The sequence below is a fragment of the Camelus dromedarius genome, chromosome 10 (assembly GCF_036321535.1).
Source record: "Camelus dromedarius isolate mCamDro1 chromosome 10, mCamDro1.pat, whole genome shotgun sequence".
NCBI classification, from domain to species: Eukaryota; Metazoa; Chordata; class Mammalia; order Artiodactyla; family Camelidae; genus Camelus; species Camelus dromedarius.
Genome location: NC_087445.1, coordinates 57,178,634 through 57,193,775, shown reverse-complemented (window position 1 = coordinate 57,193,775; position 15,142 = coordinate 57,178,634). Strand labels below are relative to the sequence as shown.

At 38.8% G+C, this 15,142-nt stretch overlaps 1 protein-coding gene across 2 annotated transcripts in view; it reads left to right on the top strand.

Moving 5' to 3' along the window:
• The window catches only part of TMEM245 (transmembrane protein 245), an 80,123-nt gene that overhangs the window by 58,360 nt on the left and 6,621 nt on the right, over positions 1-15,142 (top strand). For both annotated transcript variants that reach the window (XM_031450157.2, XM_031450156.2), the window contains 3 exons: positions 4,886-4,986; positions 5,849-6,023; positions 11,913-12,107. In XM_031450157.2, coding sequence (XP_031306017.2) covers positions 4,886-4,986; positions 5,849-6,023; positions 11,913-12,107 — 471 coding nt within the window. The remainder of the gene's footprint in view (positions 1-4,885; positions 4,987-5,848; positions 6,024-11,912; positions 12,108-15,142) is intronic.

Here is a 15,142-nt window from a genome sequence, read left to right as displayed (position 1 = left end):
TGTCCTACTTCTGTTTCCCAGAACACGTCGCTCCAGTAGGGTGAATAGGACCCCAATTTGTCTCAGTGGGTACACTGAGCCCCGATCTCCTTTTGGAAGTGGTCAGCTAGGCTAGCCATTATTGAAGAAAGGCCCTCTCCAGGACCAGATGCGGGCTGTCATGCAGCTGCCCAGGCTTCTGTTGGGTGGTCTCTGGGCTTTGAGGACCGTTAAGTACCTGACTGACATGCATGAGAATATCTTAGTAATATATAATAGAAATTTGAACACCAAAAAACAAATATTCACCCAGCATCTTGGCCTTCAGTGAGCTGGGTGCCTGGGTTGGGAGTTAGTGCACCAGAATGATCCAGTGCGTAGATCCAACAGTTTCCAAAAGGATTTTCTTGCCTTTTAACTGTGAATGGCTTGGGTTTTCTTCACCCTCATTTTAATCTTTTTTTTTTTTCTTTTAAAAAAAAAATTACTGCACTTCCAATTTAACCTTTTTAACCTGATTTTTGAACCAGGAGTCTTCTTTCCTGCATGGTTGAGGGAACCCAACAGGGAATTGGTGAAATAACATATGTAAGGCAAGTAACACAGTGCTTGGCACTTTGTGGATTGTATTAGTTTCCAGTTGCTGTGTAACAAGTTACCATGAACTTCGTAGCTTAGACAACATAGATTTTAAATTTTATAGCTCTGGAGGTCAGAAGTACTACCCAAGGTATCAGCCAGGCTGTGTTCTTTCTGGAGGGTTTAGGGGAGAAGATGTTTCTTTGCCTTCTCCAGCTTCTAGAGGCTGCCTACATTTCTTGGCTGTGGTCCCTTCCTCTGTCTTCAAGGCCAGCAGCATGGCATCTGCAAATCTCTCTGTTTCTCTGAATTCTACTTCCCTGACACCAACTCTCCTGCCTTTCTTTTTTTATACATTTTTCAAAAACATTGAGATAAAATTCACATATGTAAAAATCACTATGAAGTATACAATTCAGTGGTTTTTAGTGTACTCACAATTAGTGCAGCCGTCACCACTATCTAGTATCAAAACTGCCTCCCTCTTATGAAGACTTTTGTGATTACATTGGAACTACCCAATAATCCAAGATAATCCCCCCACCTCAGGGTTAACTTAATCACATCTGGAAAATCCCTTTTGTCGTGTAAGGTGACATTCATAGGTTCTGGGCACTAGGATGCAGACTTTATTGTGGGGCTATTATTCAGGCTACCACAATGGGTACTTAGCGAATGATAGTTTCTCTTTCCCCTTACATTCTCAATTCAGATACACTAAGGTCCTGAGACACAAACTTCAAGAGTCTCTGTCATCATCAAAATCCTCTGAGCGCTGATCAGGTTATACTGATCTCAGAAAATCTGATAACAATAGCTCCAGTGATGGCTCCTGTTTATGGAGCACCTGGTGTGCACCTCCTCAGTTACCGGGGGCTTCAGATGCGTTGTCGTTTAGCTTTTCATGAGTTGAATTGCTCTTTCTGCCAATATCCACCCACATAATACTGTAAATACGAAGTTGAGCCTTACACGTTCAGGAGATGTCGTATAATGTAGCAGGCAGTAACTTCTGGCTAGGCGTCCATGGATTATAGGTTTTCTGTGAATTGAAAGGTAAAATTGCTAGTGTTTCTTAAGAAGTTAAACAGATACCATGTGACCCAGCATCTCCACACCAAGGTGTTTACTGAAAAGCAGTGAAAGCATGTCTAAAACTTGTGCTTACCTGTTCATAGCAGCATGATTCACAATGACCCAAACTGGGAACGGCCCAAATGCCCATCAGTTGTTGAGTGGGTAAACAAATGGTGGTGTCCATACAATGGAATACTACTCTGCAGTTAAAAAGGAACAAACCACTATGTGGATGATCCCTCAAAAGCAGTGAACTAGGTGAAAGAAACCAGTCACAAAAAGCTAAATAATGCCTGCAGGACTGTACTTGACACTGCTGAACTGTACAGTTAAAAAAGGTTAAATGGTAAGTTTCATGTTATGTATATTTTATGAAAAATTTTTAAAAGAAATGTAGTGTATGATTTCGTTAATATGAAATTCTAGAAAAGGCAAAACTGTAGTGACAAAGTATATCTCGTGGCTGTCAGAGCCCAGAGTTGAGGGAGGGATTCACTATAAGAGAGCATGAGGAAACATTTTAGATAATGGAAATGCTCTATATTTTGATTCTAGTAGCAGTTATGCAGCTGTATACATGTGTCAGAATTTTCTGAATTATACACATAAAGTTGGTGAGTTTTATTGTTTGTAAATTAGAGTTCAATAAAGCTGATACAGAAAAAAGAGGAAAGAAAAAATGGCTAGGAATTTGAAGGAGTTAAAAAAATTGTCTTAGTACACTGTTATAAGATTTTTCTCTGCTTTTTTATAAAGCTGTGTGCCGGAGCATAAGTAGTAAGACAGAGGGGGCTATATTGTCTTTCTCTCCCTCAGTGGGATACGGGAAAACGTTCATAGTTACTGCAAACAATAGATAGTGCATTTAGGGACCACAAACTTACTTAAAAGTTGCCTTAGTGAGAATATTACCAGCAGTCAGTATTCCCAGGGGTAGATGAAAGAAGACTGTGCTATTTCTTACAGTGGTCCTTTTTAGATTGACCTTTGCGTATTTGCCACTTATTTGTGATTCAGTAGTGATAATTCCATTGCACTTTGATGTCAACTTATTTTTGGCTTAAAAATTTTTAAATACCGTAAGTTTGATCAAAGTACCACAACTATGTCTTTTCTCACTGATTCCCACCCCCACCACCCATTCTAGTCAGATTCTATAGTTTTTTTCTTAGACTTTATTCTCATTAATCTCTCCATGGTATATATTATTATTCCCTCATTCTCAAAAGCTTCCTTCTCCCATGGTTTCTGGTAATAGTATTCTCTGGTGATTTTCTTCCCACCAGGGAAATGATTTCATTATCTGTTTGGCTGTTTTTTGTTTTTTTTTTTTTAATATTTAAAAATATTACCTGTGTCTTCCTTTTTCTTTGATATTTGAGTGTAAAATGATATGCCACATGGCTACATAAAATAGATCACTTGCAAAGGGTTTAGTGGATGCATTTGCCCTGTGGACAAAGGAGTCTGTTTGCAAAAGAAATTTTGCTCAAATTTTTTAAAATAAAATGATGTTTCAGAAATCGAAAAATAATTTCGCTCAAAATTTTTTAAATAAAGTGATGTTTCAGAAATTGAAAAATAATTTCTAATGAGAAAATTTGATTAAGTAGATACCCAATAAACTATTATGATACATTTTTTTGTTCTGCCTAAAGCAAATATGTGGCTGGTGTATCTTTGTCCTTAGGTCCCCTGTGAGAACACAGCTCACTGCCCCAGTTTTTCTAGGCTTGCCCCTTGGGATATCTTCCCCTTTCCTATGATTAGGCTTTTCTGGTACATCTCAAATCTCTTGTCCCAAGTTCTCTATTAAGCCTTGTCTCTCACTTCCAGCTACCTCCAGGGTATTTCATCATCCTTTTTTGACTTAACATTGCCCAAACTGAACAAACTCCCTTTTCTTCCATGTCCTCTCCCACTCTGGGGTTCTCCTTGACTTTGAGATGCTGCCATTCATTCTCCCTCAGGTTTAAAACTTGAATCTCTTCTGTTCTTTTTGTCCTCCACATCTTCTATTCAGTTATTGTTCAGATCTTTTTTATTTCCTGTAGGCTGTCTTCCATCCCTTCAGTCTTTTTGATACCTCTTTAGTGTGTGTCCCTATTGTCAGAGGTCATATGGCAGCTTTAAGACATTCTTGAGTAAAAGCTGCTGGTCAGTATGACAGAGTGTCACAATTTGGGGAGCCACTCTGTCACCAGATCCAGGTCTCTGAACCCTGTGAAGTGAGGGAATCATTAGGTTCCAGAGTTTGACTTTGCTCTCACAGTATACCTCTTGGGATGCTTTGAAAAAGCTTGGTGTGTCTGTTTGTGTGTACAGTGTCCCTTTGCTGCCCTAGTCTCTGCTTTTTCAATTACAGACAGCTTTTCCTTCTCATGAGTATACGAGCATGCCTCTGTGCAACCCACAGATTCCTGGTTTTTGTAATTTTGTGATACCTTGGGATAACTTAAGGTTTGCTGCCTTTGTGCTCCTTCTGAGCAGTTCCTTACTCTCCTCCTTATACAGTACCACCTTCATCTTCCAAATGAAAAGCATAAATGAAGCACCTGCGATTGCATATTTTCATGTGCTTCATTCCTATTAATCAACCGATATATGTGTCTGTTTTTACCCTCTTGTATTTTCCTCTCTGATTTTTCTTCGGCGTTAATAAAGTGGTTTTTGTTTTTTGTAAATTGTCTCCTAATGACACACGTTCTTTGATAGTGTTTAACTTACTTTGTAGGTTTGGTTCCATGGTTTAAGAAATGTGGGAACATTTTGTTAACAAGAGAAGAAAGACTGATAAAGTACCAGTTGTATTATTATCCCTCACTTGCTTTTCCCAGAGGGGAGAGCTGGCCACAGTCTGAATGTCTTAGAATTGAACTGCATCATCAGAAATACGATACTTACACTTTTCTTTCTGTTTATTTTGGTGGTGAATGATCTGCTTCAGAAGTGAAGACTTGATGAGTTATTTTGGTGAATAGGGTACTTTAAGGTGTCTTATTTCAGTTATATTTCGATCAGAGAGAGATTTAAAGAACAGCTTCATAAATCTATTTCAAAATTTCAGTACAGGATTTTTGTGTGTGTTTCCTTGAAGTAAAACGACAACAGCATTCTCAGGCCACTGGAAAAGTGGAAGCTGTTAATCAGATTTGGAATAAAGTAGCCAGGAGCCTAGGAATACTGATTTTTCTGAATCATAATATGATGCTGTGTTTATTTACTTCCCTTTTATCTTTGGATGTTCTAGAGGGGTATTTGATGCTTCTCTCAAAATGGCTGGCTTTTATGGCTTGTACACCTGGCTGACTCATACTATATTTGGCATCAATATTGTCTTCATACCATCAGGTAACAACTGTATCATAAATTCCACTTCCTCTTTTGAAGGGACATTAACCTGTTTTACACAAACTGGGACATGTTATCTTGCTCAAGTGTAAAATACTAAATTTTGAGATTTAACCTAGTGCAGACTGAGAGCAGAAATAGGAATGTATTATGTTTATGTACTGCTGTGTCCCCAGTAGCTAGGACAGCAACAGCACTTAGGAGGCACTGCGTGTAAGTATTTGTTAATTGAGCACATTCTTCTGGAGGAGGGTGAGTGTGAAGTAAGAGCCTTCACCCAGCAGGGGTTCATTTTTGTTTTTGTTTTTTTAAAATACATCTCATTTTTATTAGAAGCAAGGTAAAGAACATGCTCTTATCTGAGAGTTAGAAACTAATTTCTGGCTTGGCGTTGCACTCGGTACAGATTTTTGATCAGTGTTCTCTAGTTATAGGACTCTGCAGTCGTCCCTTGGTATCTCTGGGGGAGTGGTTCCAGGACCCCCCGGGATACCAAAATCCGTGGAAGCTCAAGTCCTTTGGCCCTCTTTATCCACAGGTTCCATATCCCAGGATACGGAGAGCCAACTGTACACGTATCAGAATAACAACTGTAAGACACTAAAATTGTGTTGCTTAAGAACAGGTTCATAAAGTAGACACACATCTCAGAAAGATTTTCGTTATCTAGTTTTAAGATCTTGGACCTCATTCAACTAGCAAATTCAGTTAAACGGCATTTCATTCCCCTAAAATTTGAGTTTGTATTTGTTTGTCTTGTTTCAGTGGAAATTTTTAAGTAGTAGGAGCTAGTGCTTAGATTCTGCTGTTACTGCTTTGGTGATGACGTTAAGCTGCTTTTCTTCTTCTAATCTTTTACTAGCTTTAGCAGCGATCCTTGGAGCAGTGCCATTTCTGGGCACGTATTGGGCAGCGGTACCTGCAGTTCTGGACCTGTGGCTTACCCAAGGCTTAGGATGCAAAGCCATCTTACTGTTGGTTTTTCATCTCTTGCCAACATACTTTGTAGATACTGCCATCTATTCTGATATATCAGGGTAAGTATTCCACAATACTTCTGAAGTAGGTGGTGAATCATCCAGGAATTTCTGCGCCCTTTTTAAAGAAGTTTTTTTTTTTTGGAGGGGGGGTTGGTATGGGAGAAAGGACAGGTGGTAGGCTTTTTTCAGTGAAATAATCTTTTGTAATCCCACTGATATAATCAAAGATTAATTAATACCGTTTGCAAGATATGCTATTTAGTTACTATATAAGTATTATTTATAATATATGAGACCATGGGTTAAAACAAATGTGTGATTAATCCTCTGGTTTAGTGACATTTAACCTAGGAAAAAAGTATTACTATGTGTACTTTAAAATAAAAATATTTTAAGTATAGTAACAAGTTAGTAGTTATTCTCAAGAACGTTGCTTTTGGAGAAAAGCATTATTAGGTTGTAGATCCGAGGATTTCCATGTAAAATCTCACCAAGTTAATGTCTGACAAGCAGTGCTTTCTTCCTTAAGATGTTATAGTGTGGTTCTTTAATGAATACAGGTGAATTTAAGGCAGAAGTCAAATTTGGCCATATAATAAGTGTCTGTCTATTTTTGTACGTTTTGATAGCCCTTTTAGAAAATCCATTAAGTAAATCAAGCTGATTATCCTTTAGTCATGTATCTAGATTCACATTGCTTATTAGACTCCAGAATGTGATCAGGTGTTGGTTTCATTCAGCTACTCAAATTCAGAATATGACCTACTGAAACTGTTACTAGTTAATCTGTTACGTTTTCTTTAAGTAGAGCTCATCCTCACAATCAAGGTAGTCGGGGTCTACATTTATAGGAGGAGGACCCTTCAGCTCATTTGAAATTAAGAAGAGACAAATTATATGCCTCCTTGTTTTCTTTTTAGTAAGTGAAAGTGGAGAACAAATGATAACAGAACTACTCTGAAGCCCCAGAGTTCAGAGTAAAAAGAAACGAGCAACTCCACAAGGTCGCCCTAGGGGAGCTTCTGTGCCTAAAATGTAAAGATACAAGGATAACAATCAGGGTGTGCTTCACTAATGTTTAACGGTTGAAATTTAAATAGTCACGGTAGTTACAGGATCTATAGTTAAGTGCTTTCCCTTCTTTACACTCTGCTGTAAATTTTATATCAAGGTTTTCAGGTAGAATTTAAGACATACATGGTTTTATCTTAATAAAATAACACCTTATTTAACCAGCATCACTAGGAAATGAAAAATTTTACATAAATTTACTTTTTTATTTTTTAATAAATTAAGCTTTTATTTAAAAACTCCCACACTTTTTTTTTTAAGCTGTAAGCATTTTGATGGAAAATTTCTTAAATGTGTTGTTTAGGGAAAATGCATATTTACGTCGCATACGTGGAATACTGCCCCAAATCCTTTTTTTTTTTGGAGTGAGGAAGACAAATACATTACAAATATAATGTATTGGTTTCCTGAAGGCTGGTTCACCTTAAATACTACTTACTGAAATTGTAATATAATGCAGGACATTCTTCCAAGGTATTTAATTACTTGCCCTTCACTAAATTTTTCTAATCATCTGTGTTTAAAAACTAGAAACAAATAAAATATGCCTTATTTCTAAGTCCCTCTTCTGTCAGTGGTCAGATGTTACCATTTTCAGTGTTCTCTACTGCTACACTCTACAGGCATACCTCATTTTTATTGCCTTTCGCCTTATTGTGCTTCGCAGATACTGCATTTTGTTTTTGTTTTTTAACAAATTGAAGGTTTGTGGCAACTCTGTGTTGAGCAAGTCTATCAGTGCCGTTTTTCCAACAGCATTTGCTTATGTTGTATGTCTGTGTCTCACCCTGCTAATTCTCACAATAGTTCAAACTTTCTAATTATTATATTTGTTATGGTGATCAGTGATCCTTGATGTTGCCGTTATAATTGTTTTGGGGTGCTATGAAATACACCCATGTAAGATGGCATACTTAATTGATAAGTGTTACGTGTGTTGTGACTGCTCCACCGACCAGCCATTCTCTTGTCTCTCTCCCTCTCTGTGGAGCTCAACAACAATATTGAAATTATTTAGGCCAGTTAATAACCCTGCAATGGCCTCTGAGTGTTTAAGTGGAAGGAAGAGTCACACATCTCTCACCTTAAATCAGAAGCTGGAAATGATTAAGCTTAGTGAGGAAGGCAGAAAGTTGAGGTAGGCTGAAAGGCTCTTGAGCCAAAGAGTTAGCCAGGTTGTGAATGCAAAGGAAAAGTACTTGAAGGAAGTGAAAACTGCTATTCCAGTGAACACACAAATGATGAGAAAGCAAAGCAGCCTTTTTTGCTGATGTGAAGAAAGTTTTGGTGATCTGGATGGAAGATCAAACCAGCCACAACATTCCCTTAAGCTGAAGCCTAGTCCACTGCAAGGCCCTAACGCTCTTCAATCCTGTGAAGACTGAGACAGGTGAGGAAGCTGCAGGAGAAAAGTTCACAGCTGCCAGAGGTTGCTTCATAAAGTTTAAGGTGAGAAGCCATCTCCAGAACATAAAAGTACACAGTGAAGTGCTGTGCTGATGTAGAAGCTGCAGCAAGTTGTCCAGAAGATGTAGCTAGGATAATTAATAAAAGTGGGGACACTAAACAGATTTTTCAATATAGATCAAACAGCCTTCTATTGGGAAAAGATGCCATCTAGGACTTTCAATGCCTGGCTTCAAAGTTTGAAAGTGCAGGCTGACTCTGTTGCTAGGGGCTAATGCAGCTGGTAACTTTAAGTTGAAGCCAGTGCTCATTTACCATTCCAAAAATCCTAGGGCTCTTGAGAATTGTGCTAAATCTACTCTGCTCTAAAACTGGAACAACAAAACCTGGATGACAGCATGTATGTTTACAACATGGTTTACTGAATATTTTAAGCCCATTCTTAAGACCCACTGCTCAGAAAAAAAAGATTCCTCTCAAAATACTACTGCTCACTGACAGTGTACCTGGTCAGCCAAGAGATACACAGTGAGATTAATGTTCTTTTCATGCCTGTAACACAACATCCATTCTGCAGCTCATGGATCAAGGAGTAATTTCGACTTTGAAGTCTTATTATGTAAGAAATACATTTTGTAAGCTATGCCTACTATAGATAGTGGTGCCTCTGATGGATCCAGGCAAAGTCAGTTGAAAACCTTCTGGAAAGAATTCACCATTCTAGATGCCATCAAGAGCACTCAGTGATTTGTGGTAAGAGGTCAGAGTATCAACATTAACAGGAGTTTGGAAGAAGTTGATTCCAGCCCTCCTGGATGACTTTGATTGTTTCAAGACTTCCGTGGAAGAAGTAACTGTAGATGTGGTGGAAACACCAAGAGAACTGGAATTAGAAGTAGAACCTGAACTTAAAGACTTAAATGTAAGACAAGACTCTATAAACCTCCTGGAAGAAAACATAGACAAAACATTCTTTGACGTAAATCTTAGCAATGTTCTCCTAGGACAATCTACCTAGGCGATAGAAATAAAAGCAAAAATAAACAAGTGGGACCTAATTAAACTTACAAGTTTTTGCACAGCAAAGGAAACTATAAACAAAACAAAAAGACAGCCTACAGAGTGGGAGAAAATATTTGCAAATGACGTGACTGACAGGGACTTAATTTCCAGAATATACAAACAGCACATACAACTCAATAACAAAAAAACAATGCAATCAAAAAATGGGCAGAATACCTAAACAAACGTTTCTCCAGTGAAGACATACAGATGGCCAATAGGCACATGAAAAGAATGCTGAATATCACTAGCTATTAGAGAAATAGAAATGCAAATCAAAACTACAGTGAGGTACCACCAGTCAGAATGGCCATCATTAAGAGAAATCCACAAACAGTAAATGCTGGAAGAGGGTGTGGAGAAAAGGGAAACCCTCCTACATTATTGGTGGGAATGTAGTTTGGTGCAACCATTATGGAAAAAGTACAGCGATTCCTTAAAAAACTAAAAGTACTAAAAGCAGACTTAACCTGTGATCCAGCAATCCCATTCCTGGGCATATATCTGGAGGAGACTAATTCAAAAAGATATGTGCACCCCAGTGTTCACAGCAGTGCTGTTTACCATAGCCAAGACATAGAAGCAGCCTAAATGTCCATCAACAGATGACTGGATAAAGAAGTTGTGGTATATTTATACAATGGAATACTACTCAGCCATAAAAAGGACAAAATAATGCCATTTGTAGCAACCTAGATAGACCTTGAGATCATCATTCTAAGTGAAGTAAGCCAAAAAGAGAAAGAAAAATATCATATCACTTATATGTGGAATCTACAAAAAAAAAAAAAAAAAGAGAGACAAATGAACCTAGTTACAAAACAGAAACATACAGACGTAGAAAACAAACTTGTGGTTACCAAAGGAGAAAGGTGGGGGTGGCTGGATAAATTGAGAGCTGGGGATTTGTAGGTACTAACTACTGTATGTAAGATAGATAAACAAGGTCCTACTGTACAGCACAGGGAACTACATTTCAATACCTTGTAATAGCCTGTAATGAAAAAGAATATGAAAAGGAATATATATGTATAACTGAATCACTATGCTGTACACCAGAAATTAATACATTATAAACTGACTATACTTCAATTAAAAATTTTTTTTAAAAAGTGGAGGCTGAAGATGTAGCTGAATTGCTGCAATCTCATGATAAAACTGTAACAGATGAGGAGCTGTTTCTAATGGGTGAGCAAAGGAAGTGGTTTCTTCTATGGAACCTATTTCCTATTTCACAGTGAAGATGCTGGGAAAATTGTTGAAATGACAATAAAGGATTTATAATACTACAGAAATTTCATTGATAAAGCAGAGGTATGGTTTGAAAGGATTGACTCCCATATTGAAAGAAGTTCTCCAGTGGGTAAAATGCTCTCAAACAGCGTTGCAGGCTACAGAAAAATCATCTGTGAAAGGAAGAATCCACTGATGGAGCAAAACTTCATTGTTGTCTTATTTTTAAGAAATATCCATAGCCACCCCAGCCTTCAGTAGCCATCCTCCTGATCAGTCAGCAGACATCAGCATCGAGGCAAGAAAAAAAGATTTCACTTGCTGAAGGCTCACATGATGGTTAGCATTTTTTCGCAATATTTAAAATTAAGGTATGTACATTGTTTTTTAGACATAATGCTATTGCACACTTATTAGACTACAGTATAGGGTAAACATAATTTTTTATATGTACTGGGAAACCAAAAATTTCATGTGACTGACTTTGTTTCAATATTTGGCTTTATTATGGTGGTCTGGAACCAAACCTGCAATATCTTCGAGGTACGCCTGTGTCTTATTTCATTCCAGTTATGTATGTGATACTGTGCCAAGCTGGAGGGCGATTGTGACTCTCCTGTGAAATACAAAAAAGTCGTGGGCTTTTTAGCAGATATTTTCCTCATGGGGCCTTTTATCACTATGTGTGCTGACGTCTGTTTTAGGAGATTGCTGGAAGTCTAACCTCTGAATAGCAGGGATGTCATTGTGCTGTTGTCATCTTTACAAAAGCCTAATTAGTTGAATTACGTGCTAAATTGTGCCCACTTAATTATTCTAGATGGAGGTAAACCTAACAGGTAACTTATCTAACCAGTCTTAAGCTAACATTAACCCACTTCAGACAGCCTTGTAGTGGGTGAGGGTACCTATTAATGTTGCCGGCTTCACTCCTCGCTGGATGAATAAAAAAGGCACATGTCACACATGTAGGTAAGAAAATTCTTGCATCTTGATACGATTACAATTAATATTTAGTCATCTACACTGAGGTGATCTAAAGAAAGCTGATAATGCAAGTCAAAAGGCAGGCGCATTAGTGAATGAACATTGTGTTAGAGAATGTATTTCAGATTTACTCCAAGGTTTGTGTTTGTTAAAAGCCATGAGTGATCTGTGTGCTCTTCGTTTCAGAGGGGGCCATCCTTACTTGACAGGCTTGGCTGTGGCTGGTGGCGCATACTACCTGGGCCTGGAAGGGGCAATCATTGGGCCCATACTGCTGTGCATACTTGTGGTCGCTTCCAACATCTATAGTGCCATGCTAGTGAGTCCCACGAATTCGGTGCCCACGCCAAACCAGACCCCGTGGCCCGCTCAGACTCAGCGGTGAGTTAAAGCAGAATGATTCTGAAAATGTATTTAATGAAACTATATTTCTATTTAATATTCTTTTTAAATCACCCATTTTCTGGGTGATTCTCTAATTTTATCTTATAACACCTCCTTAGAGGTTTCCATTTCCACTATCCTGTTTTTGAGGGGGTCTGATTTATATTGAGGCGCTATTTATGTAAATAAAATTTACCTTTTTTAGCATATAGGTCTGTATTTTCTGTGTTATGTAACAAATTACCAGTAACTTAGTGGCTTAAAACAACATCATTATATTAAGGTTTCCGTGGTCGAGTGTAAAGGCACAATTCAGCTGAGTCTTCTGATTAGGATCTGACAAGGCTGCTGTCAAGGTGTCAGCTCAGGCTGGGGTTTCTTCGTCTGTGGATTGGGGCCCTCTTCCAACCTTGCCTCTTGTTGGCAGAATTCATCTCATTGCAGCTGTAGAATTGAAGCTTCCAGCTCCCAGAGGCTGCCCCTTTCCATAGGCAGTTCGTAACGTGGATGTTTGCTTCTTTAAGGCCAGCAGGAGAGTATTTTTCTGACTTCTGTCTCTGACTACTAAGATCCTTTTGTAAGGGGCCCACCTGATCAGAGCTGGCCTGCTGAACATACTCTCCTCTTGATTATAGTCCATTGCCTAGGGACCTTAATTACATCTGCAAAATCCCTTCACCGTTATCATATTAACACAACATAATCACAATATCAGGTATCAGATATTTTTGACTGTTGGCTTAAGAGTGAGACCCTGACTCAGGAGCTATGGGTTGGTAATCATGTGTGTTACCATAATATAATCTACCAGGATCATTGTCCTGTGCAATCTTTGAGTCAGTGCTTTTTGGTTTCCCTTTGGGGCTGCTAAATTCCTCAGAGAAAGATCTTCTCCCTAGAAGTTGACGGCCTGGCTGCCAGCATTCTGGGAGCCAAGACAGAGAAGGACCAGACAAAGTGTAAATATTCACTTAATTTCCCACTGTCAGTGTGTACCCTCACCCCATGGCTGCCTGTTGTCCCCTAGTTCAGACGCTTTTTGTTTCACTTTCTCTAGGGAGGAAAAACCCCAAATTTTCTGCCAATGATAGGGGGCATGTGCTTGGCTGGGTGGAGGTGTGGGTGAGGCTGTTGGAGCTGTGAAGTCTTACTGCTTTTTAAGCACACTGTAAAGCAGCCCTTCAATGTTTAGTCCCCCCTTCAACTCCACTTCCAGAGTTCCTTCATATCACCAGTTTCTGAGCTTTTTGGGGAGCTTTGCTGAATAGGTACTGGCTTAGGGTTCAGCGTCTTAGGTTATGCTGGATCCTAGCAGTTGTCTGTCTGCTTTCCGCCTTCTAAAAGTGTGTTACTCTTCCCTCTTATGTTTTCTTTTCCCCACCTTTTTTTTTTTCCAGCTAGGTTTATGCCTTTAAAAAAATACTTTTACTGGCATTCTGAAGGGGTTTTAGGAGAGCCTGAGGGAAATACCCGTTCAATACATCAGTTTCTAGTGGGAAGTCTAACTGACTTCTTAGGTAGTAGCCAACAACGACTGCTGACATTTATTGGTACTTAGTGTGCCAAGTTCTGTGATAAAACTTTACCTGTTACCTTATTTTACTTAATCTGTCCAATGTTTCACCTGAGGTTAGGCATGGTTGTTTTCCATGTTCTGTAGATGAGGAAATCGAGGCATAGAGAGCTTAGCTTGCCTATAGTCACCCAGTAATAAGCAGGTGAGCTGGTGTGTTTCCACTAAAGGTCTTTCTTTTCCTTCTCTAACCGTCCCCCACCCCCACCTCTTGAGCTATTAAATTAGAAAAGATTTAAAGATTCACATAAACGGGTTTTTTTAAAATCTCATTGAAACTTTGGGGGAAGCAGATCCCAAAGTGTTTGCAAGGAGCAAAGGATTGTAAATGAGGAGTCACATCACATAGTCCCCATTGCTATGGAAGCAACTGTAAGATGTTAACAGCAGTCCTCTGTTCCCCCAGCCACATGTGGTCCCATTCTGCATTGCTTGTTCGTGAGAAATTCTGCCACTGTGGTTCAAAGGAACAGAATAATCGTTATGGTTTGGGAAAGAATATAGTATTTAGATGGTTTAGGTAGGACATTTACCATTTTTAGGAGTACTGTCAATGCAGTGTTTGTTCCTTTGTTTCTTCTTAATCTAGAGAGTTACAGTTTTATGAGCCCTGCTGATTAGTTAGTGCTGTGCCTCTTGATGAGGCCAGAAAGAAATTATTTCTCTATCCCTAGGTTATGGAGTTTGTTTTCCAGGAGATAATCAGAGGTTCAGTTAATTAAGATCAATGTTACTTTTGTAGGTTTTTACACACAGCCACCATCACCACCCTAAACATCTAGAGAAGATACAATGTTGGGATAGAAAACACTTAGTAACTGTTTTCTCAACTTGCTTCACTTTGTTTTCTCTTCTTCTGAGTCCTTCTGGAGGCTTTTTTGGCCTGGAGGCAGAATTGAATAGTAGGTATGAATTTCAAGCTTACAGCTAAGCTTACTTGTCAACAGAAAGCAGTCACTGGGCCAACCACAGTCGTAATCTTATTTTATGCATCTTTGCCCTGAGGCAGAAAATTTCATTCATAATTTATGGGAAATGAAGAGTTAGAGGTTCAAACTTGCAGATATCTTAGAAATTTGAAAGGATGTCAAAGGATGAATTTACAAACCTTTTGGGTGTTGGAAAGTGCTTTGTAGTATTGACCAGTTTTTGGCTCTTGTTTTAAAGATTTTCCAGGGCTTTTCAGAACTGAGTGATTCATATTGTCTAAGACAGCTTGTAGCCAGCTTTGCCTGTACACAAATGTAAAAACACAAATTTAGGTGAGACGGTGGAAAATGGGTATGTAAATAAATGGGTAGACAGGTAGTTAGAGCAGTGGTCCTGGGAGGAGGATATGATTTTGCTCCCCTCAGAGGACATTTGGTAACATCTAGAGACATGTTGATTGTCACAACTGTAGTGGGTAGAGACAGGGATGCTGTTAAACATCTTACAATGCACATAATGGTCCATAGTG